The sequence below is a fragment of the Panthera tigris genome, chromosome B4 (genome assembly GCF_018350195.1).
Source record: "Panthera tigris isolate Pti1 chromosome B4, P.tigris_Pti1_mat1.1, whole genome shotgun sequence".
Lineage (NCBI taxonomy): Eukaryota > Metazoa > Chordata > Mammalia > Carnivora > Felidae > Panthera > Panthera tigris.
The window spans coordinates 41,349,427-41,372,625 of record NC_056666.1 but is presented as its reverse complement, the minus strand read 5'-3'; the positions used below and the strand labels follow the sequence as shown (position 1 = coordinate 41,372,625).

General features: G+C 55.5%; 2 protein-coding genes and 1 non-coding gene across 4 annotated transcripts; all 3 read right to left on the bottom strand.

Moving 5' to 3' along the window:
• Positions 1 to 5,057: 5,057 nt before the first annotated feature.
• On the bottom strand, positions 5,058 to 6,919 carry CB4H12orf57 (chromosome B4 C12orf57 homolog). Its single transcript, XM_007089588.3, has 3 exons — positions 6,536 to 6,919; positions 6,075 to 6,251; positions 5,058 to 5,289 (listed from the first exon to the last, which is right to left on the bottom strand). Exons 1-3 carry the CDS (start codon positions 6,585 to 6,587, stop codon positions 5,138 to 5,140), a joined length of 381 nt encoding a protein of 126 aa, XP_007089650.1. The 5' UTR covers positions 6,588 to 6,919; the 3' UTR covers positions 5,058 to 5,137.
• LOC122240661 lies at positions 6,875 to 6,936 on the bottom strand. Its single transcript, XR_006220433.1, has one exon. It is a non-coding gene; the product is annotated as a U7 small nuclear RNA (small nuclear RNA).
• An 891-nt stretch (positions 6,937 to 7,827) lies between these two features.
• Positions 7,828 to 19,542, bottom strand: ATN1 (atrophin 1). Of its 2 annotated transcripts, none has more exons than XM_042991686.1 (10): positions 19,450 to 19,542; positions 14,962 to 15,157; positions 14,621 to 14,758; positions 14,358 to 14,471; positions 11,628 to 13,648; positions 11,171 to 11,393; positions 10,093 to 10,789; positions 9,079 to 9,222; positions 8,571 to 8,751; positions 7,828 to 8,375 (listed from the first exon to the last, which is right to left on the bottom strand). In XM_042991686.1, the coding sequence occupies exons 2-10, from the start codon at positions 14,986 to 14,988 to the stop codon at positions 8,342 to 8,344; spliced, it is 3,579 nt and encodes a 1,192-aa protein (XP_042847620.1). In that variant the 5' UTR covers positions 14,989 to 15,157; positions 19,450 to 19,542; the 3' UTR covers positions 7,828 to 8,341. The 2 variants fall into 2 exon arrangements, with proteins under 2 accessions (XP_042847620.1, XP_042847622.1); XM_042991688.1 differs by having other exon boundaries at positions 11,628 to 13,645.
• Positions 19,543 to 23,199: the final 3,657 nt, after the last annotated feature.

The window sequence follows — 23,199 nt, the reverse complement described above, 5'->3', positions numbered from 1 at the left end:
AGCGCAGAAGAGAAGCAGAGCAGGGTGGCAGTGGGGGTGGGGAGGGGGCCCACTTCCCACACGTCGTCTGCCGTCTGCCATCAAAGGCTCCAGGAGCATGGCACTCCGCAAGGGTGACGACACAAGAAAGAAGGACGCAAATGTGCCTTGCAGCCTACAGGCGAAGACTGGGCTTCGTAAAAGTGAGCCCACTCGCAGTCACATGCCAACCCTTCCTCCTCCACCAGCTGCATCCGCACAGCCTTCCTTGGTCCAAGCTAATAATAATGGTGACACTGAAGGGCGCCTGGGTGGTTCAGCTGGTTAAGCGTCCAACTCTTGATTTCGGCTCAGGTCATGATCTCACAGTTCGTGGATTTGGAGCCCCACATCGGGCTCTGCACTGACAGCGCACAGCCCGCCTGGGATTCTTAGTCTCCCTCTCTCTCTGCCCCGCCCCCCCCCCCCACTCACTTGCTTGCGTGCTCTCTCTCTCTCAAATAAATAAATAAATAAACACTAAAAAAAATAACGGTGACAGCCACAACTCTCATTTCACGGAGTCTCCCTGTATGCCAGGCACTGTGCTCTCATGTCATTTATGTGCCTTATCTGATTTATCCCTCATCAGAGCCCTAATGAAGCAGGCGCTATCTTTATCCCCATTTTACAGACAAGGAACCTGAGGCTCAGGGAAGGTAGGGAACTTGCCTGAGGTTAGGCAGTCAGTTAAGTGGCGGTGCCGGCATGAACCCCACAGGGGTTCCAAGGTCAGTGATTTCAGCTCCTGTATGCCAGGCCTTAGGGCTTCAAAGAACAGAGGTCAGGACGTCCCGTCCACTGGGGGTTGCAGGGAAGGGGACACTTCCTAACAGCCACGGCCAAGCAGATGCTTACAAAGAGAGAGGTGCCCTCGCCTCCTCTGACCTACACATCTGAAGAGGTACCACTGGGGCACTGGGATGGACAAAATAGCAGCTGTCAAACATACACCTTTTCTACCTCTTGTCCTAGTCTTTGTCCCTCTGTGCCCTAACCACCCAGTGGAGCCAAGGAACAGAATGCAAGGGGAAGCAGAGCTGGGAATGCAGGTGGGGGTAGAGCTTCCACGCCCCCTGGGGGTCCTTCCACCCTATACCTGGGCCATAGGTTCTTGTCAAGGGGGCGGCTCTGAATTAGCCAGAGCTCAGGACTCTGACCAGGGGCCTGTCTCCTGGGGACTGAGGTCCCTGCCAACGACTGATATTCTCAGGGCTGGATGACCTCAAGAAGCCCTACACACTAGAAGTTCACGATGCTCCCTGTGTGTAATCCCACAGACAAACACAACACGCCAAACCAAAACGAGGAAAGCAATCTAACAAAGGGCACACAGAAAGCTCTCGTACTGGTGGCTTCCCCTAGGGAAAGAAACTAGGTGGCCCGAGGAGAGGGCTGGGAGGGACATTCACCTCTCCCTTGTACCTGTTTTTTTAACGGAAGGGTAATTGACACACAATGTTCCATTAGTTTCTGGTGTACAACATAGTGATTCGACATCTCTATATATTATGCTCTGCTCACAAGCATAGCCGCCATCTGTCACCACACAACACTATTACAACACAACTGACTGTATTCCCTATGCTGTACCTTTCATCCCCATGATTTATTCTATCCGTAACTAGAAGCCTCCACCTCCCACTCTGCTTCATCCATTTTGCCCCCTCCCACCCGCCTCCCCTCTGGCAACCATCATTTTACTCTCTGTGTTCATAGGTCTGCTTCTGCTAGTTGGGTGTTTGTTGTTGGTTGTTTGTTTTTTTTTTTAAGATTTTTAAAAAATGTTTTTACATGTTTATTTATTTTTGAGAGAAACAGAGACAGAATGCGAGTGGGTTGGGGCAGAGAGAGAGGGAGGCACAGAATCCGAAGCGGGCTCCAGGCTCCGAGCTGTCAGCACAGAGCCAGACGGGGGGCTCGAATTCACGAGCTGTGAGATCATGACCTGAGCTGAAGTCGGGTGCTCAACTGACTGAGCCACCCAGGCGCCCCTTAAGATTTTTTTAAAGTAATGTCTACACCCAGTGTGGGGCTCAAACTCACGACCCTGAGATCAGAGTCACATGTTCTTCCAATTGTGACAGCAGGCGCCCCTGTTTTGTTTTGTAGGTTTCACATATAAGTGAAATCGTACAGTCTTTGTCTTTCTCTTCTTTCACTTAGTACAATACCCTCTAGATCCATCCATGTTGTCACAAATGGCAAGATTTTTTTTTTTATGGCAGAGTAACATTCCATTATACATATATACCACATCTTCTTTATCCATTCATCTGTCTATGAACATTTGGGTTGCTTCCATTCCTTGGCTACTGTAAACAATGCCGCAATGAATATAGGGGTGCAGATATCTTTTTGAGTTAGCGTTTTCATTTTCTTTGGGTAAATACTCAGAAGGGAGGTCATTAGATCAAATGGTGTTTCTACTTCTAATTATTTGAGCAAACTCCATACCGATTTCCACAGTGATTGCACCAATTTTCATCCCCACCAACAGTGCGCGAGGGCTCCCTTTTCTCCACATCCTCATCGACACTTGTTATCTCTGGTCTTTCTGACTCTAGCCATTCTGACAAATGTAACGTGGTATCTCATTGTGGTTTTGATTTGCATTTCCCTGACGATCAGTGATGTTGAGCATCTTTTCATGTGTCTGTTGGCCATCTGGATGTCTTCTTTCCCTTATACCGTTTTGAATGTTGTAGCATGTGGGTATGTATTACCTTTATAAAAATGAATACATTGACTGGGAGACGGCAATCTCTGGGGAACAACTGGGGTGCTGGGAATGCTCTACGTCTTAATCTGGGTGGTATATACACAGGTGTATGTAAATGTGACATTCATCAGGCCGTACGCTTCACATTCATGTGCATTCTGTATGCTAGACCTCAATAAACACTAAGGAAAAATAGTAACAAAGTGTTAAAGCTGAACTGAAGTATTTTTCCTACGATGACTACTTTATCACTTTTCGAAATATCAAACATCGATTCTCTCCCGCCCAAAAGGGGCTCTCCCCGCCTCCCCCTTCTTTCTGGTACCTGGGAAGCTTGGTCTGTTTACCGTATGACCTAATACCGACCATCCCTTGAGTCCTGGACTTTGAGCCCCGTCAAAAGAACATGAACTCCTTCCTGGAGCCAGGGGCAGCAAGAGCGTCTGCGGAGTCGGCCCTGCCACAGTGGGGTCCACAGCCAATCTTGCCAACCTTCGAATGTTCAAAGGCTAGCACGCCACCTCATGCAGAGTTTGTGTCCAGTAAACAAGCTCATCGACAGCCACGTACATGCCTGATCCCAAGTTCAGCTCCTGTTTTTACACACACACACACCCGGCTTGTCACACACACAGGACACACATACACAAACACAAACAGTCCCACGCACACACCTCGCCATCCTCGGCCATCTACACACATACCCGGCCCAGTGCAAATACCCACACACGGACACACCATCCTGACCGCATGTGAAGTTGTGGGTCCACGCCTCCCTCCCCACTGCTTTACTCTGCTTGGGGCACCCTGTTTCCTGTTTCCTTTGTCCCCACAGGAGGGCCTCTGCTCAGGGGTGCTGGACTCTTGGTCACCACATGACTGGCTCTTCCTCACATCCAGCTCTCAGGGCACATGTCACCTCTTCAGGAAAGCCCTCCTGGATCCCTCCAGTTAGTGACGCCACTGGCACCCCCAGTCACTTGCTAGCACACGTAGCTGTTTTCACGTTTCTGCAGAACACTCCTGAGAATCTAAAACTGTCCTATTTACTGGGTTCTTTGTGTAGTCTGCTGCCTCCCACTGGAATGAAGCTCCGTGAGGGCAAGGACCCCATCTTCTTCACTCCATTATTGCCAGCACCGTAAAAGGTACCTGGCACAGGTGCCCCGCATGCATCTGTTGAATGAAAGATGCATGGGAGGGGGAGGCAGAGGGGCACCGAAGGAAAGTAGAATGAACACCAGACGTTGGGAAGTTACATGGGAAGAAGGGGGAGCTTTCTCAGGTCTGCCTCCCAGACATGTTATGTTTCAGATGATGTGGGCGACCCAGGGTTTCTGGTAAGCGGACAGCAGAAGCAGGAGGCCAGAGAGTGAAGGGAAACATGCAATGGAGAGAATAAATACACATCTGGTCGGGGGAAACGAGCTAGACAGAGAAAAGGAGGAGGGGGCAGAGGGGCATGAATGAGCCTAGAGTTCCTCAAATCTTGAGGGAGGGACAGGAAGTAGATCGCCCTTATGGTCACACACCTGCCAGGAATGAGCAAGAACCCTCCCTGCCCCTCTCTCCCAAACTAAGAGGAGGCCGTGGCAGCCAGGTGGAGCCGGGGACTTACCCACCGGACAGCATCTCCCCAGAGGGATGGGGGAGTCACAGGCAGAGGGCCACAAGGGGTGGGGCCGAGCCTGGGCGCAGCTGTGCACAGTAGCCCAAACAGGTGAGGAAGAACACTGGGAACTCAGCTACTTCCTCCTTGATGCAGCCCTCCAGGCCAATGGCACCACAGCGACAACGACGAGCCCCCTGACTAGTGATCCCTGAAAAAGGGACAGGTGGGCGGGGCTGGCCTCAGACTGCCCACAGAGGCCGGACTCTACCTCCAGCCCCGCTGGGTAGTCCAGGGCCGTCGTCCTGGCCTCCTTCCTTTGGGAGGGGAGGAGCCACTTGGAGCTCCACCTGGAGCTCAAGCCGACAGAGCAGCTGGAGGGAGGGCGGGTGGAGGCAAAGACCAGGAAGTAACCCTGGCCAAGGGAACACCAACCAATAGGGGAGCCTCCCAGCACACACACAAGCCAGGGGGCCTCAGGAAAAACCCAGGAAGAAGAGGTGTCACCTGTGCAGGCCCGCCCACCCACCCATCCAGAGTGTTAAGGGGCAAGTCCTTCCTCCCACCGAGCCCTGGAGCAGGCAGAGTTGGGCCCAGCAGGAACCTAGGAAGGATCTGGACAGGGAGTTGAAGCAGCCTGAAATGGCAGAGGGAACCTGGGGCCAAGCGGTGGAGGTTGTCAGGGTCACAAAAGACTGACACTGAGGCTAAGTCACAGGCATGTTTATTATCCTCTGGAACATCGAGGTCTTCCCTTCCTGGGCAGTGTCCCAGGGGAGGGCCGACCCTCAGGAGGCAGCCACGCTGCCACCGGGAGCAGGCCCGTGGGGCGGCAATGTCATGGGTGGCAGGAACAACGCCTTCAGCTTGCCCGACAAGCTGGCAATCTCGGGATCCTGGGCTTCATAAGACTTGACCAAGCGGGCAAACTTAAGGACACCTGCAAGGGGAAGTGGAGCGTCAACCCACACCCCCAGGGGACAAGTGTGCCCCAGACATCAGGAGGGGGCAGCTTGAGCCTGAGTCACTGGTTGCTCCCCCTCTAGTCAGGGAGCTGTCTACAAAATAAGACACAAGCAGTCCTCTGCCCTGTGTCGTTTGGGTGAACCATTTCCAGGTCTATACCCATCACAACTGGATGGGATGCACTGAATGAAATATCCCAAAGCAGTGTGTGTCTCATGATCAGGTGAAACATTTCAGCAATTTAGTCCCAAGAACCTGAAGCATGAACATCCACAAGATCTCAAGTCTATAACCTGGACACAGGAGGGCCGAGGGCCATGGGCCAACTGGGCTGAATCAATAAGCACCTTTGGGGAACACCATGATCTCATCAAGGAAATTAACCAGCCAACCCTCCAAAAGAGACTAGCTAAAACACGTTGGAGGGGCTGCACAAGTGCACTGTCACGCAGACATCCAACTAGAGCTATCGGAAGGGGGTTCCAGTCCAGCTCTGCTGTGACCTCAGGCACTTAGTTTACTGCTAGAGTCTGTTTCCTCATCTTAAAATGGGGTAACAGTATAATTACGGGTAACTGCAAACAGCATTTAAGACTTCGCCTGGCACAAGTTCACAGGAGACCCTTGGCTCTGCCCGCCAATTCTGTTCGTCAGATTGTGGCTGCCTCCGTGTGGCAAGATGAGGGAGGACGGCTCAGGGACCCGATGGATCGAGCGCCCTCTCCCGGACCCACTCACCCCGACCCTCATCCGACCCACCTTCCCCGTCGCAGCTGAAGCCATAGGCCTTGATAACCTCTTGCTGAATCTGCGTGGCCACGGGCAGCACGAATTGCAGCATTTTGCCCATGTCGTTGCACGCGTTGTCCCGAGCCTCGTCCATGCGCACGGCGTTCTCCGGGGCCGAGAACGCCTGGATGACCTCGGCCAGGACCACTGTGCGGCAGATGCATCCCCGGGTAGGCGTCAGAGCATGGCCGGCGGGCCCAACCGAAAGCGCAGGGAAGAGGGCAGGGAATTAGTGGGCTGAAGCCATAGTAACCCGATAAACTCGGCCTAGATTCCCTCGCTCTAGGGGCAAGGACCCCTTTTGGGGGAGAGAGAAAGATGGTATCCTGTGCCCCCATTTCCCGGCGGCACAACTACACCTCTCGCTCCGTACCCTCCGCCCGCGCCCTTCTCCAACAGGAAGACCACCCGGTGGCTAGAACGCTTCTCACCCTTGGCTTGCTCGGCACTCAGGGCCGCAGGTTGGGCCGAGGCGGACGCCATAGGGTAACAAAAGCTGCACGTGCAGCCGAACCAAGGAAATGCACGGAAAAAACGATCAGCCTGCTAGAGCGACTCTCGAAACTGACGGGGGTGGAAGGGAAGCAGCATCAGCGGCAGCCGGAAGCCTCGCGGTGCAGCGAAATACTAAACGCCAAAATGCCTTAAAACGAGAGATGACCCAACTGGACTCGATGCCGTTGGGGGGGGGTGGGGTAAAAGAAAAAAATCTAAAAACGAAAACCACTCCTAGAACCGAAGTAGCTCTATTGTTAAAAACGTATTGTGGAGGGGGTCTTCCGGTAAAAACCGGAAAACCTGCTAGACAAATTCTAAAAGAGCTGTAACACTACAGGAAGTGGCCTGGAGAGAACATGGGATATCCATGAACGCCACTATTGGTGAGGGTGAGCTCAGTGTCGCGTTTTCTAATTCTGATTGCTGTATAATCAACGAGGGACACTATAACTTTCAGAAGGAAAGTTAGGGGAAAAAGAAACTTGTTTATATCATCCTTTTCTAGAGTTTGTGAACATTTGACTCGGACCTATGCAAATGAACCCAAAGCTGATTGGCTGGGAAAGCTGGTCACACCCCCTGCAGTTTTTGAGAACGAAGTGATTCGCTGCAATAAACGCTGAGCGCTGAGGCGGCTCCCGTGCTTGCCTAAAATGGCCTTGTGCAGGGGTGTGCGCTCCAAAGTAACGCCCTCCAATTTCTCTTCTGTTCCACACGTTTGAAATGGTCACCCACTTCCTCCTCAAACCAAGGAGTACTTAAGAATCCAGACTTCGAATCGCTTTAACCTAGTGGAATTCCGCCCCTGCACCTCCGCTTCATAACCCTTTTTTCAATCTATTCGACGGAAAGGATTCTGGACTCCGGTGGCTCCTAGCTGTGGGGCCAGTGGCAGAAACGCCTCCAAAGTCTGAGTGGCTTCCTAGGCCTGACCCTGTCAGAGGCGGGCCTGTCCTTGGCCTCCAGCATCTGGACTTCCCAGCCTTGCGACTCAAGAGGGGACTGGCTAGCTCCATAGTACCCCTCCGGCGGAGCTAGGGCTCCAGGGCCCTTGGCTCTTCCGAGATCTCCTCTCCAACTCTCCAGGGTCGCTACACCCACTTGTGTCCGGTTCCACAGCCTTCTCTCCAGGCACCGCTGCGTAGTCCCCTATGACCACCGCCCCAACTCCGCCCCCACAGCCCGCAAAGAACCAGTCACAGCCATCTTCCTGGGGAGTCGTGAGGATGTTTTTGTTTGGTTTTGGTTGGGATGTTTTTTAAAGAGCGTCATATAGATATTTATATATATAAATTATTAATGTCGGGGAAGGGCAAGGGGCATACATCGCAGAAGGGACGCGCGCACGGGGACTGGGGAGGGGCGGGGGCAGCACACGATGCTACGCAAAACAGCCACATCTAACAGATGAAATAATCACACCAACGGGGTGGGAGGGGCAGTGGCCACCGGGGGTTGGGCATGGGGGAGGAAGAAAGCAGGGGGACAAGAAAGAGGGACCTGGTCCAAGATACTGTGCGCTTTCTGCCCCCACCCCCCACCCCCACCCCTGGCCACCTCCCCACCTCTGCATACCACAGGAGCCTTGGCCTTCCATCTGTCCCTTCCTCCCTCCCTCTGCCCAGCTGCTGAAACCCTGCAAATGAGCAGCACCCCTCCTCAGCCGTGGGTGGCAGGCTGGGAGGGAGGCCTCCGAGGTCCAAATGCAGGGGCCATGGGTGCTCTCTTGATTGCAGGTTCTACAGTGGCTTGTCGCTTTCCTTCTTCAGGTGACTGGGTGGAGAGGGGATGCAGAGCAGAGGCATGAGACACCGAGGTCAACCCCGACCTGGCCCCTCTCACAGAGGACTGTGGAGGAGGGGCTCCCTCCCCCAGAGGCCAAAGGCCAGCAGTGCGCTGCCCACACCCCATCCCGGGCTGGCTAAGGTCACACCCCCTCACCCCTGGCCCAGGGGTGTCCCAGGGTACCTGTAGTAGTCCTCCTGGGCAGGTAGCGGCACACTGTGCAGCGGGTGATGGGCGTGCAGCCACTGCTGCTGCTCCAGCGCCAGGCGCTGCAGCTCGGCCGACTGCGCGTGCATGGCCTGCAGCTGGTGAGCTGCCGACATCGGGGCAGAGAGGGAGGCTGGCAGGTCCCGGTACGGAGCAGCTGTGGGCAGGAAGGGCAGGGGGGGCCCATTACTGCTGGAGTCCTGAGTACTTACTCTGGGCCAGGACAGAGCTGGCCACCTTACAGACAGAGGAAACTGAGGCTAAAACAGGCAAAAGCCAGTCCTGGAGAAGATCCAAACTTCCGCCTGGCACTAAAACCTGTGCCTCTCTTGGGCAGGGCCTCAGCCCTCCTTCTCCTGTTCTCAGCTCCTCTGGTTACCTCCTCATCCCTCCCCAAGCCCAAACAGGCTAATCCTACCACCCAGATTCCTCCTTTCTGCCCTTCTCTCGTTCGACCTTCCCCACCCCCAACTTCCATCCTTACCAAAGAGCTGGTGACGAAGAACTTCGTTCTCGTGCAGAGGGTGAGGAAGAAGGGGGTTGGGGAGGGTCCCAGCTGGGTAGGGGATCCGGGTAAGGTGAGACCCTGAGGCCAGGGGGTCAATGAGAGGGTGCACCGAGGCAGAGGCTAGAGGGTAGAGAAGAGGAAGGTGTCACCAGAAGGCAGGTTTGGGGAAAATCATGCATTTGGGTGAAGGGATCCAAGCCTGGGAAGAGATGGACAATCAACACAGGGAGACCTAGTGAGGAATAAAGAGACACAATGGAAGAACTAAGGGCCTGGTGGGTGGTCAGGACAAGACCTTACTGGAGTAGGGACATGTGGATGGCAGAGAATAGGAGACAGCAGTTGTCAGAGGGGTCTGAGGAAAAGGAGAGACATGGACTGCTTAGAGGAGATAGGAAGGGATAGAAGTTTGGGAAGTAAGACAGGAAGAGAGAGGCGGCTAAGAGAGAGAAAGCACAAGGGAGCCAGGAAGGACTATGACTGTGAGGCTAAATCCGGCAAAGTACTGGACAAAAGGAAATACAGCGAAAGGATAGTAAATAAAGCTCATTAGCACCTATGATAACCCCAGTCAAAGCTATAGAGCTGTTTCTGGAAGGTAGGAGGCCTGGAGATGGGGAAAAACATGAAAAGACCTCCACCTGGGAGGAGAGAAGATGGCAAGAAATGATAACAGAGTTGAATTCAAAGGAACAAGGACCCAGGTATGGGGTGGGGGGCTGTTCTGAGGGTAGAAAGGTGGCGTTCCCTCAAAGGTTTCCTCTATCGTGGGTGGGATGCTAGACTGTGAAGAGGGGCGGGGTGTGGGTTATTACAGTCTCTGGGGCATGAAGAGATGGGGGATGACAGGGAGGCCAAGATCGGGGGAGCAATCCCGGGAGAGAGGCTCATGCCAGACTAGAGGAGAGAAGTCTTGGCCTGAGGAACAGAAGACCCAATTACTTGCCAGGGGACAAGAACGCAATGAAGACAAAGAAGTAGGAGTCTCACCTGCATGGATGGCGTCCTGCTGGTGGAGGTGCAGGTGGGAGTGGATGTGGGAGTGCTGGTGGTGATGGGGGGTCACATTGAGCATCTGCAGCCGGGCCAGCGGGTCATTGCCCAGGGCTGCCACCCTTTCTGCATGCTGCCTCTCGGCTGCCAGACGCTCGGCGTAGGACATGTCAGGCCGCAGGGCTGGACCAGCTGCCAGCGCTAGACGTTCTCTCTCCAGGGGCCCCAGGCTCGGATGAAAGGGGAAAGGGTGCAGGCCGGGTGGGCCAGGCTGCAGAGCCAGGCCCCCATGTCGGGGGAAGGGATCCAGGCCCGGCCCAGGGACCCCATGTAGGGGTTCCAGCTCACTGGGCTTCACCTCAAAGCCAGGCTTGAGGCGGTCACGGAGGTCTCGTTCACGGGCTTCCCGCTCCCTCTCCCGGGCTGCTGGGTCACTGCTGTACAAGGCCGGGACATTGTAACCCAGGAGCCCCGGGTCCACTGCTCCTAAGGGCACGTAGAATGGATGGTTGCGATTGCCGGGAGACATGACGTGGGGCCGGGCGTATTCACTGAGCGTGCGCAGGGCTGGAGTGTCAGGACCCAGGTAGGGGGGCACTGTAGCCACAGCACTGCCCGGCTCAAATGGAGGGCGATGGGGCACTGGGCCAAGAGATGGGCACTCCACTGGAGCCCGGCCCTCCTGAGCCAACTTCTGTGGGATACAGGGAGAAGCAGAGTCAAAAGGTCAGGTCTGGTAAAATGTGGCTGATCCGGAGCTGCTCAATTGTCTCGGCAGCTGAAGGCCAAAATGCGTCACCTTACTGGAACTCAGCCTAGTAGGAATTTCCCTAAACCTTCTCCTGGATATTGGCTCTCCCTACCATCCACAGGTACTCTGATCTGAATTTGCCTCCCCCACCCAAGGGAGGATGCAAGGAAGGATTCCTCCCGCTGGAATCCCTGGGTCTCTATTTCCTGGGCTGCCGTGCTTCCTCCTGTCGGACAGGGGGCGCAATGACCTCCCCGCCACCCCCTACCCCCCCGCGCGGCGCAGAGGAAGGCCAGAAGGCGGACGGCGCATGTGGTGACGCACCACGCTGCGTTCCAGCTCGCGCTCCTTCTCGCGTTCCCGCTCCTTCTCGCGTTCCCGCTCGCGCTCGCGCTCCTTTTCTTCGCGCGCGCGCTGCTCGGCCTCGCGCCGCACCTTCTCAACCAGGTCGGCCCGCTTCTTGGCCAGCTTGGAGCCCTCCAGCGGCACGAAGTACAGGTCGCTGCGCGCGCACGAGTTAAAGCCGCGGTCCAGGTGTTTGTTGAACCTGGCGGGCGCGAGGGCAGCGCGCGCTTAGCCCCTGCGAGCTGCCCGAGCGACCCCGCGGTGACCCTGCCCCCAAACCAGCCCGCGCAGGCGGTGAGGGAGGCGAGGCCCCCGAGTACTCTAAAAGGCACCACACGAACGCAAGGTTCCCCTCTTGTCGCCTCTGCCGGTCTCTCCACTGCCCCTTCGCCGTTCCCCGTTCCAGGCCCAACCGCACCCCGCCCTGGTGGCTCACCTGGCTGACTGGCTGGCATGGCTGGGCACGTCTACCACCTTGGGAGGGGGCGAGGGGCTGCGGGCCGGGGGCGCCGGGCTCTCGGGGGTCTCATACTCTTCAGCCGGCTCTTGCTTGATCTGCGTGGCGTTCAGGGGCGGCCCCGAGGCAGGGGCCGCAGGTGGTGGTGGCAGGGAGGACAGGCCTGAGGGCCCGGCAGGTGGCAGAGGCCCTGGCCCCACAGTGGGCGAGCCTGGCTTGAAGGTCCCTGGGCCCGCGGGCGGCGAGGCGCCTCGGTAGCCGGGTGGGGTCCCTGTTCGGAAGGAGGGAGGCGACCCCGGCTTGTATCCCGGTGGGGTGGCTGTCTTGTAGGCCCCTGGGGACGGGGCTCTCTTTCCATACGGCGGGGGCCCAGGTGGGGAAGCTGTTTTATAGCCTGCTGGCGAGGAAGCCACTGTGGCAATGACCGTGGAAAGCGTAGCCGAAGAGGTGGTGACCGGAGGCACCGGTGGGAAGGGGTAGGGCGCTCCTTGGGGGCCCTGGGAAGGGGAGGGGTGTGAACATGGGTAGGATCCTTGAGAGGAAGAAGAGGAGTTGGAAGAGGAGGAAGAGGGTGGGGGGCCATTGGGGCCCGCTTGGCTGTAGGACACCTGGCTGTGAGGTGGGGGCAGGTGTGCTGGCCCTGGTGGGTAGGGCCTCAGAGACCCCAGGGAGGGCGACATGGCATAAGGGTGGGAATGGTGGGAGCTACTGCTCTCCAGGGAGTGGGGATATGCTCCAGGTGGAGGGGGCCCAGAGCTCCCATGATGTTGCTGTTGCTGCTGTTGCTGCTGTTGCTGCTGCTGCTGCTGCTGTTGCTGCTGCTGCTGGTGGTGATGGTGATGTGTCGGGGCTGGTGGGTGGCCTGTGGACTGGCCTCCAGTGGAAGGAGGGAAGGGGCCTGGGTGGGCATTGCTGTTGGCTAAGAGACGGCCATAGGGAGGAGGTGGGGGGGGACCCTGGCTCCATACAGCCTGGGATGGAAGGGAGGGCTGAGTGTATTTGGGTGGCTGATTGGAGACAGACAGGCTTGTTGGGGGAGGGAAGGAGTGGGGATAACTGGGCAATGCCTGGGAAGCTGGGTACTGGGAGGCAGAGGAAGAGGAAGAACTGGAAGAGGAGGCTGCTGCAGAGCTGCTACCTGCAGACGAGTATGGATACCTCATTGGCGGGGCTGGGGCAGAAGAGGAGGAAGCAGGGGGCAGAGGATGGGGTGAGGGAGCAAGAGTGGGGCCCTTCTCTGGGCCAGGAGGAAGTCCACCCATACCCTGCCCCATGGCATGGGGAGAGGGCAGATGCCCAGGTAGTGGCTGGGCCCCCAGGCCAGGAGGAGAGGCTGATGCATTGTTAAGGGGTCTCAGAGCAGGTGGGGGAGGCAGGTTTGGTGTCACATGGGGGAAGGTGGCTGGTGGTGGAGCAGAGGGTAGGCTTCCACCACCCACTGGAGTGTTAGGTGGCTTTGTTGGGGGAGCACCACCAGCCCCAGAGCTTGATATTGAAATGGGGGTGGTGGGTGGAGGGTGCTGTTTACCCCCACTAGGAGCCCCCACTGAAGAGGCAGCCCCTCCTCCCTTGGGACCCATTGGGGGTCCAGACAAAACTCCTCCGCCAGTGCCCCCGGGGTAGAGCTGTGGGTGAGGGGGAGGGGCCCCGGGAGGAGCCTGGAACATTCGAGATGGAGGGGGCTCCATGGGAGCATGATATCCAGAGGGTGTCACAGAAGGATGGGGTTCGAAGCCAGGCTCTGGCTGTCGGGGGGTGCTGTCTGGCGGTGGAGGAGAGGGAGGAAAGAGTGGAGGGGGGTGGTAGGGGCGGGCTGGGCCCTGGGACAGGCCAGAAGATGAGTCGGAGTCATTCTCCACGCTTCCAGGGCTGTAGATGCTGGGGGACGTGCTTCGGTTATCCTGGTCAATATCCCTAGGGTCACTGCTGCCATCATCATTGAGGCTTCGCCCATCTAAACTATCCAGATCTGAGGGAGACTGTGGCCGAGGGAGCTCCTGCTGTAGAAAAAGGAGGACCATTTTTTTTCCCTTTTCTTTTCCCTCGCTTCTCCGAGATTTGGGGCCTCCCTTGCACAAAATCACATCCCCCTCCCAGCACACCACTGTACGACGTGATGAACTGTGGCTCCAGCCCCCCTCCCTGCCACGTGGGGATTCCTCCACTCTCCCCACATTCTCAGCTGCACCCTAGCAGCCACTCTTGTTCCCCTCCTTGTAAAACTCCATTCTTTCCTCAAGTGTCCATCTCAAGCACCATCTCGCTGTCCACAGCTACACCCAAATCCTCGTCTTCCACCAGCTCATATCCGCCCTCCTCTCATCTCCTTCACCCCTTAACTACACATGCCAGAAACCCGTGCTTTTTAAGAAGACCACTCCTTACGTGTTTTCCTTATGATTTATTCCTTCCACTAAGACCTCTCACCTTTAACCTCCTCCAGCCCCCTCATGAAAAGCAGGACCTGGAAAAGGAGAGGCTAGAATCCCTCACACTCTTCCAGGCCCTTTGGCCCTGCCTGGTCATCTAGTGGTCTGGCTAAAGCCCTAAAAATCCATCTGACACACTATAGACAGGACTCCTTTAATAAGCCCTAGGATATGACTTTTCTCTCATGTCCCAGGCGAGATTAAAGTAGCAATCGTGAAGGGAAGTTTTTGGGAAAGCGTGGTCAGAAAATGGGTGAGGATGGCTGCAAGGGTCACCCACCTCGGTTTTGGTCTTTTTTGGTGCATTGGTCTCCTCACTTTCACTTTCTGAGATCTCCTCACTCCGGCCCTGCTTGCTGACCTTTGGGGTGGAGGCTTCCTCTACGCGGGCCTTCTGTTAGAGAGAAAGAAAATTCCTTTCTCCTACCTCCCGAGCCTCCACAGTTACTCTCTGCCAGACAGGAAGTTCCCCCACAACACACACACATACACCGTCAGCCCCAGTGCCTGGGCATCCTGTGGGAGGACCTGAGGACAGAATACCTTGGCTGTCTGCCTAGACTTTTCGGCTTTGCCATCACTGCTGGACGTGCTGACCCCTCCAGGGGAGGCCCGGCCCCTCGATCTCAGCTCTTCCCGGGGCCCAGGGGCCTCTTTCTTCCGTCCACTCCTCATTGACATCTGAGGGAAAAGGAAGGAAGCAGACAATGTAGGTTTTTGGTTTGTTTTTTTTGTTTGTTTTGTTTTGTTTTTACCTAGCACCTAACTTCATGGCGTGCCTTATTTCTATTCTTTCTCTCCAGGCCCTCACTGCTCCCCACCCCACCCCGGTTTCTCTGCCCCTCATCTGCCCCTTTGTGGCTCTTATTTTAGCTATTACTCACTGAGTCTTTATTCTGTCGTGTCTTCATTCTTCAGGCTGTGGAGACCCCATTCTCCTCTGCCTGGGCAGCTGAATACAGAAACTTCTCTGCTTCACCCCCAAGTTCCCCACAGCTGTGGCCTGGGAAGCGGGAAGCAGGATCTCCCAAGTTTCCAGTGTAGGCCCCTGGAACTTGCAGGATTTGTTTTCAGTGAAGCCTGTTAGAAAAAACCATCAGAGTCTCCAAATTGGGGAACAGAGTCTGAAGGCGATACTGTTGTGCTTAGCAAGGGGCTTGAGTAAGTGGCCCAACCCTAGGCCTTTGGGCTAAGAGGTACAACCCCCATAAGACACTGCTGGCTCGCCCCACGGGCTACCTCAGCTATCTACACATGAAAGAGACTCTGCTCACATCATCTCTTTCAACTCTGGAGAAGGCAGAAAACTCAGATGTACCCTACCCATGCACTCACATTATTCTACCCTTCCTGATACCTGGAAAGTATCTGTGGGTACACGAGTTCCACAGAGCCTTCCCAAGGAGCATAAAGAAATGTAGCTGAGGTATGAATTTATTGAGTGCTGTCTTTATGTCATGCCCTTACACAGAGTTTCATTTAATATTTACAACCTAACCCTGCAAAGTAGGCATTCTTATTTCCATTATACAGAGGAGGAAACTGAGGCTCAAAGATTGAGACTGTGACTTGCCCAACTTCGTGTGATGAATACACAGAAACCAGTGACAGCACCGGAATCAGGCCTACATCTCCCTGACTTCAAAGCCCATACTATTTCTTTTAGACTTTGCTATACTCTCGTCAGAAGTTGGTGGGGTGAGTTCTCAGAAGGCCTAGATCAGTCCCAGAGATATGAAAAGAATCTTTTCACATCAGAGTAGGTGGGAGAAGAATGCCCCATTCTGTAACACAAATGCACACAGTCCTACCAATCCCAAGCCCAAACCTAGGTACCCCCAAAGTGCAGAACTTATTTCTGAGAGTCTCATGGAGACCTTCCCCCACCCACTTCTAATGCCTGGGTTCCCCAAGGCTAGAAAGTCAGGACTTTCATTTTACCAACCAAAGCAGTGAAAATCAGTGAGCACTTAATACAAATTTACAGACTGGTAAACCTGTATTCCCACTTGGTTTAGACAGGGACACATACCTCCTCACAGCCTATCTATCTCTGTACCTATGTCTATAGTCAGCTATTTTCCTTTGTACTTGTTGGTATTTCTTCCTAAGGGTCAGGTCTCCATATTACTGGACCATAAGATCTTTTGAGAGCAAAAATGGTATCTTCTCACTGTTTTCTTCCTTTCTGTATCTCCCACTGATGTCACGTATATATGCGTGCTCTGTTCCGTTCTTGTTCCTGGCCTATTGACTAACTTCAGTAGGTCTTTTCGAATAAAATGTTGCCCGACTTTGGTGGGAATGGGGTAAACTTACCCAGCTATTCTGAGTTACAAGGCCTGGCTAGGTAAACGGTATTATCACAGTATACTGCATATTTTTCCCCAGGAACACAGAGTAATTACTTCTCCTTCACCTCCAGTGAACCCTAACTATTCACACTGAGACTGGCAAGGGGGGGTAGGGGGCAGAGGGGGGTTGAACCTAACCTTTCCAGGAAACTTAATAATAATTTACTTAGAATCATAAAAGAGCTGGGACAGAGCTTCAGGTCTTCTGAACTTAGAACTAATGCTCTGTCCGGTAAACCAGCCACTTTTCTTCAACTACAACTACTACCGCATTTTTGAATTGTTGTGGAGATCAGTTTTAAATATTGTTAACCTCCAAAAATCCAAAGAACAAACCCGCTGTAACAAAAGAGGAAAACAATCTTAACAAAAGCACAGCCAGGATTACTATGTGTGGCTGGTGTGTCTTTGCCAGCCCCTCTAGAGGAGGGTGCCCATCTCTCCTTTCCATCCCAGAACCCATTCACCAAGTCCATTACAGCTAGGGGATCCAAAAGGTCAGAGAAATGCACGAATGTAACTGAAAAACACAGCAATCAGTGTGCCCCTCCCCCTACTGCAACTGTTTTAAACAGCTGAAATCTGATAAAATTAGCAGTGAGTAGCTTTGAAGGAGAAAAGCAGTCATAAAAGCATAGGTAATCTCGAGGGAAAGGAGTGGCAAGGGGAGAGGAATTAGGGTTGGGCCATATATATGCTTCTGAACTCGGAGCATGCTTCAGCATCAACAAGGTGAACCATACTCCATCTAGCCCTAGTAGCCAGTCACTATAACTAATATTTATAAAGCACCTACTGTGTTTCTGCAACACACTACACACATTCCCTTTCACGGCCTTACTGCAAAAGAAGAAGGATAAAGACCAGATTGGGGAGATGCAAAAGTGAGAAATAGGGAAAGAGTCTCTAAGAATAGGAGAATAAGGGAGAAATACAAGAAGGATGTCAGAGGGAATACACAATCGAGGCATAAGGCTTTCTGGGAAAGGCTTGCAGGGTGAATTTCAGGATCACTGGCCCAGCCCCCATCATCATTCCAGACCTGCCAGACTAACAAACCAGTCCAAAGTGACTCCTAGATAACAATGCGGCCCAGACCAGCAGATAAGTCTGCAAGCATTAGTCTAAGCCTTCTTAGAACCGGGGGAGGTCAGAGGGGCCTCAGAGATCATCTTATCTATAACCCCTTCATCTTACAATGAAGCCAAGGCTCAGAGAAGTGACTGGCCCAAGGCCACAGTTAGAGGTACGACCAGTACCCGACCCAGGTATGTTGGCTCCTGTTCAGAGTATTTCCACTGCACCAGGCTGTTGCACAGCCCTCTCGCCTGGGCCACCCTCACATGAGATGAGCTTGGAGAGCCCAGCCACTCCCACAAGGTCAGAGAAGCAGAAGGTCAAAGGTTAGTGGATGGAAGGGGTCACTGTCGTGATAGTCTGGGAAAGAGAAAAAGGGAGACTTGGGAAGGGAAACTCAAGTTTAAGAAAACAGAAGAATATCAGTGCAAAGAAACAAACAACTGTATACTATATACAAGAAGTCCCTAATAATAAGGGAAGCAGAGGCCAGAAAGAACTACCAAAACCTGGTGTAACTTGAACAGAAGCTTTTCCAGCTTCCCACCATGCCTAAGGGGAGGAACTTGGAGCGACGTCTATGACCGGCAAATAACATGTCTACCTGTTCCAACAAACTGCTTGCCGGAAGGCGGAGGACCCCCTTGGGAACCTCCTATTCACCAGCAGCACCAGAAACACCTTCCAGAGCCCAGCTAAGAGTACCAAGGACATAGCCAAAGGCTGAGGTCCAATCAAGATTCTGAACCCCCACCTATAGGACATCCCACTGGATCGTTGCTATGGCAACAAAATGGTAGAACCTGCCCCTCAAGAGTCTATCCCAGGAGTCCATCTGCCAGCCACTCCCCCTCCAGTTGCCAAAGCAACTCCTACCCTCCAGGAGCACCCTCAGGGAAGGGAGCTTAAGAAGAGTATCTACCCCAGTAGAAATAAGCCCATGCACAAAGAGAAATCTTTGAGCTCAAAACAAAAATGAAGATACCTCCCCCTTCAGAAACCCCAGCTAGAGGGGCCGTGGGTGCTCTGGGGACTTGAGGGTGGAGGTCACAACTTGCCTGGAGTGCCTATAAGACCATCCAATTCTCTCCTTTTCTACCCTCTCAGAAACCCTTTCTCCCTAACTCTCCCTTCAGTGTTCCCATCTTCCTCCCCATAGTTTTAGGGGGACCAGAGCACTGGGCACCAGTGTGTCCCTCTCCAAGAAGGAACCATGCTGGGGTCTGGAAAAACAAGGTCAGAGGTTACCTAAAGTAGGGGAAAGAAAATAGAGTCACAAAGGCATCCACTTCCCACTTGAACCCTGTAACACCTCAGGTTCTGCTTCTCAAACGTGGACCTCTCCTTGGTCCCTTCAGAGCCTCCGTTTCCCCAGGTTCCATTCTCCTCCTTCATCAGCTACGACCCTTCTCTTTCCACCTACCACACCCCTTCCCCATTTCCTACTTCCCTTCTACACCTAGCACCCCCAACCCTGAGTTCTGAAACCCGGGTTTTGGGCCTTTCCCTGGAGCCCTAATGCCCCACCTCGCTGCCATATCTCCAATCCCTTTTTGCCTTCGCCCGAAGCCCCCTCGCCGGCATCCCCCTTTTTCCTCTAGCCACCCTCCACCTCAGTGCTCCTCTTTTGGTCCCGGGGTCCTGGCTACCCTCGCTGCCCCATCAGCCCTCCTCCTGAGACCCTCCCACCTCCCTCCATCCACCCGATCCTCCGGGTGCCCTGGCCCCCATCCCTCCTTGGGGGCCGGCCCCACCCCCTGAGTCCCCCGGCCTCAGGCCGGGCAGAGCCCGCAGTGGGGGTACCGGATCGGGAAAATAACAAATGGAGGCGGCGGCGGCGGCGGCGGCGGCGGCGGGAGGGGGAAACTGGGAGGGGTGGGGGTGGGGAGCCGCGGGCCAGAACCCGGGCGGGCCCGAGGCCCGGGTGGCAGCAGATCTTACCTGGTCGTAGCTCGGGACGGCTGGCTGGCTCCGAACGGGATCCGGGGCTCCGGCGCCTCCGGGGGGCGGCGGCGGCCGCTCCCCCGCCCCCCTCTCCTCTTCTCGGCTTCAGTCGCCGCCGCGACGGCGGCGGCGCCGGCCCCGACCCCCCCGGAGGGCGGCCCCCATCCCCCCTTTTCACCCACCTGGCCCCGATCGCCCGCCTGCCCCCGGAGCAGACCCCGATCCCCGCTCTCGTTCAGCCCCTCCCCAGGCCCGCCACCTCCCCCCGGCCGCCCGGAATGCCCGGGCCGCGCCGCCCGCCCCCGCCGCGCCGCTCGCCCCCGCGGCCCGGCCGGCGCTCCGAGCTGCTCTGACCCGCCGCCTCCCGCCCGCCGCCCGCGCCCGCCCCGCGCAGCCCGCACTCGCGCGATCCCCGGCCCCCTAGGCGGCCTCCGCCCGCGGCCCCCGCCCCTTCCCAGGCGTTCGTCCCCCTCGCCCCCTCCTAGCCCCTCCTCGAGGCCAGCGGTCCCCCCTAAATGGGTCCCGGCCCGAGGCCCCGGCCCGACGCGGGGCTGCGGGCGGGCTGGGCGGCGCGTCCGGCGACTCGCACAGGAAAGCGGACGGCGAAGGGAGGGAGCTTGGGAGAGGGGGATGGGAGAAGGGAGGAAGAGGGAGAAGGAGGGAGCGCGGAGGAACCGAGGAGAGAGGGGCCAGGAGGGAGACGCGAGGGAGGGAGCGCGAGGCAAGCTGCGAGGGGGGAGAGAGGGGGATCCGGAGAGGGGGAGGCGCTGTGCGAGTTGGCCGAGGCCGGCCCAGGGGGCTGGGGCGCGGGGAGGGGTTCGCTGAGGCTGAATGTGGGGAACCAGACGACTAGGTGGGAGGGGCTGTTGGTTGTCAGGGCCGATAAGGGGAGACTGGAGAAGTTTGGGGACCAAGGGGTCTGTGGCAGAGGGGAAGTGGGAGGTTGTGGGTGTGTGGCAGAGACTGGTCTAATGGGGTTACGTTGGGAAAATGGAGCTACATGGGGGCTCCGAGGGCAGTGAGGTATGTGACAAGGAGGGATGACTAAATCTTGGGGTGACAGCGTCTCTGGCAGACATGTAGCTGGAGAGGTGGGGGGGGTGATTATGAGGGAGAATGGGATGGAAGTTTGGGGTCATGGGGAGGGGAATAAATTGAAAAGATGGAGACATTGACATATAGGAATATGGGTTTTCTGGATTTGGAGGTGATTCTAATTTGGAGGTGATTCGTATTAGGAATATAATAAATGTAAGAATTTAGGGGTGATGATGGAAAGCTGGAGAGAGTCGAGTTCAGAGACGGCAGCATGGAGAGAAGTGGAAAGGTGAAGAACCTTAGGAAGGTTTGAAAGAGGTGGGGCCGGATGCATATTCTAGAGGGACTGGGGTACTGGGTGGCAAAGGAGGGGGTAAGACACTGGGATGGCTGGATTCTGGGGGTGGGGGGTTTCCAAGAGAGCTGAGGAGGGTTTCAGTTGGCAAGACAAAGGTGGATAGAATGGGGGGGGGGGTGGGTAAAGAAGATTAGAAGGAAATGTAAGTTAAACAAGGCCTTTGGTGGCAGTATGGAGGAGGGAAGACCAGAGATGAGGAAGACAGTGGAGATGGAAAGGGAAAGCAGTAGAAGGAAATGATAGAAATGGGGGAGAGCAAGCCCCAGTGTAGGTAAGGGATTAATTTATGGGAATGGGACACCATCTTCTTCAGGCCCTTCTGTCTGGTGGTGTCTACATTTTCCTCCCCAAACCTGTCTGAAGTCATCACAGACAGTACTCTTGGCCACAGGGAAGGGGTCAGGTGGGGATTAGGCTCACCGTGGAGCGAAATCCCTAGGGGCCCTGGTTCCCCAATCCCAATCATTCTACTATGGAGACAATCCCCACCCCACCCGCAGACCACAGGGTCTTCCTTCAACCCTCCCAGCTCTCCAGGCAGCCATTTCCAGTCTCCAGCCTAAAGCCAACACTTCTGCCCGTCCACCACCAATGTCTTCTAGGCTGTCTCCCTGGCCCCATACCAAGCAGCAACATCTCCCAGGACAAAGGACACCAAGACACTGGGTGATTTTTGGCAGCAGAGATTGGGAAGGCCAGAGAATGGGAGGGAGGCAGGCTGGGAAACTGGAAGAGCTGGAGCTGGAGCCTGGATTGGGAGCCCTTAATAGCTCTCCAGTTTTGGGGTGGGAGTAGGGTATGTATGGGGCCAAGCCAGCTAGAGGCCAAAGATAGGCCCTGAATGGCAGGATCCCACTAGCCTTCTGGGAAGGATGGAGGCTGGCTCTGTAGCAACTCAGTGGAATTAGCCTCATATTTCCTTGGGCCAGGCTCGGCCAAATTCTGGGAATACCCGAAGCTTTAAACAGATTCTAAAGCACTGGGGAACCTGGGCAAGGCTTCCTTGGCCTGGGGTTGAATCACCACTCTTTAGCTTTTTGGTTTGCCACTCACTTTTCTACTGCACGCTCACCTTCTGTATTCCTCAGGGCCTTCCACAGACCAGGCCAGCTCCCTGTCCCCCTCTCCCCGGTGATCCCTGCCCTCCCTTCCTCTAAGCCCTAGAATGGCCCCTGCTCCTTCTCCCCACCCCCCAACTTTGTTCCAAGGCTCCTCCTACTCGCTCCCCATTGCATTTCCTCTCTTTCTGCACTTCTCAGTTCAAGTCTCCCACTGGGCCCAGGCCCAGGCCCTTCCCAGCTCCCTTCTAGGCGGAGCTGCTCTCTCTAGTTTTTTAACCACTAAGGGCTGGGCTAAGATGGTGACATACCTGAGCCTAAAAGAAAAATGTAGGCCTATGTAGGAACAGAAGACAGGTAGAGTCAGAGAAGCCAGGGCCTACCCCCTCCAATTCTTCCCCTATCTTAAGACCAGGCTCACCGTTCAGCTTTGGGGTGCATCACACACACACACACACACACCACCACCACCACCACCCCCCCTCACCCCAGCCCCCCACAACCCACTGGTCTCCAGGCAACAGCACAAAGGGAAAGTGGAGAGAGGGGCCCGGGAGGCCCAGACAGAGCCAGCTGTAACCCAATCCAACCCAGAACCTTTGGGGGGGGGGGGGTGGGATGGCTGCCAGAGAAGCCCACCTAGCAAGGAGGGAGGAAAGGACAGAGGTTAGGAAATGTGGCTCCAACCAAAATGGTCTTGGTCAGTCCAGGAGTTGGAGAAGATAGATACTGGGAACCCCAGAGAAAACTGAGAGGCACAGAACACAGTGTGCCCCAAGGGGAACAGAAAGGGGCGCCAGGAGACAAGAGAGAAGGGAAAGATGAGATGCCCCTACTAAGAGGCTTGGAGGAGCAGGGGCAAGAACTGAAAATGGCTGAGTATGTCAGGGACACAGGAAGAAGAGCAGTGAAATGGGTCCTGCCCATACAGGACTAAAATCCTCTTCTAGTTCTGGAGTTGGGCAGGATGGCAGGGTGCCCAGGACCAGAACTCAGAGTAGAAACAGAGTAGGAGGCCCATAGAGGGGACAGCCTTGAAATTCCTCCCATCCCACCCCTAGCTCAGGGGGAGCCTGGTGTCCCACAGAACCTTGCCTCCCTCTAGTGGCCACAGCACCCCGTGTGGAACACCTACCTGCTGGGCTCTGCTCTGTATCCCAGCCCTATGAGAGGGTTTCTCCCCCTTGGTGGTTCCTGGGTCCCCATCTCAAAGTCAGTGCTCCACTGGAGCTGAAGGTTTATAGTGGGTCTCCGGCCACACACTGGGGCCCTACTCACAGGCCGAACCAGCCC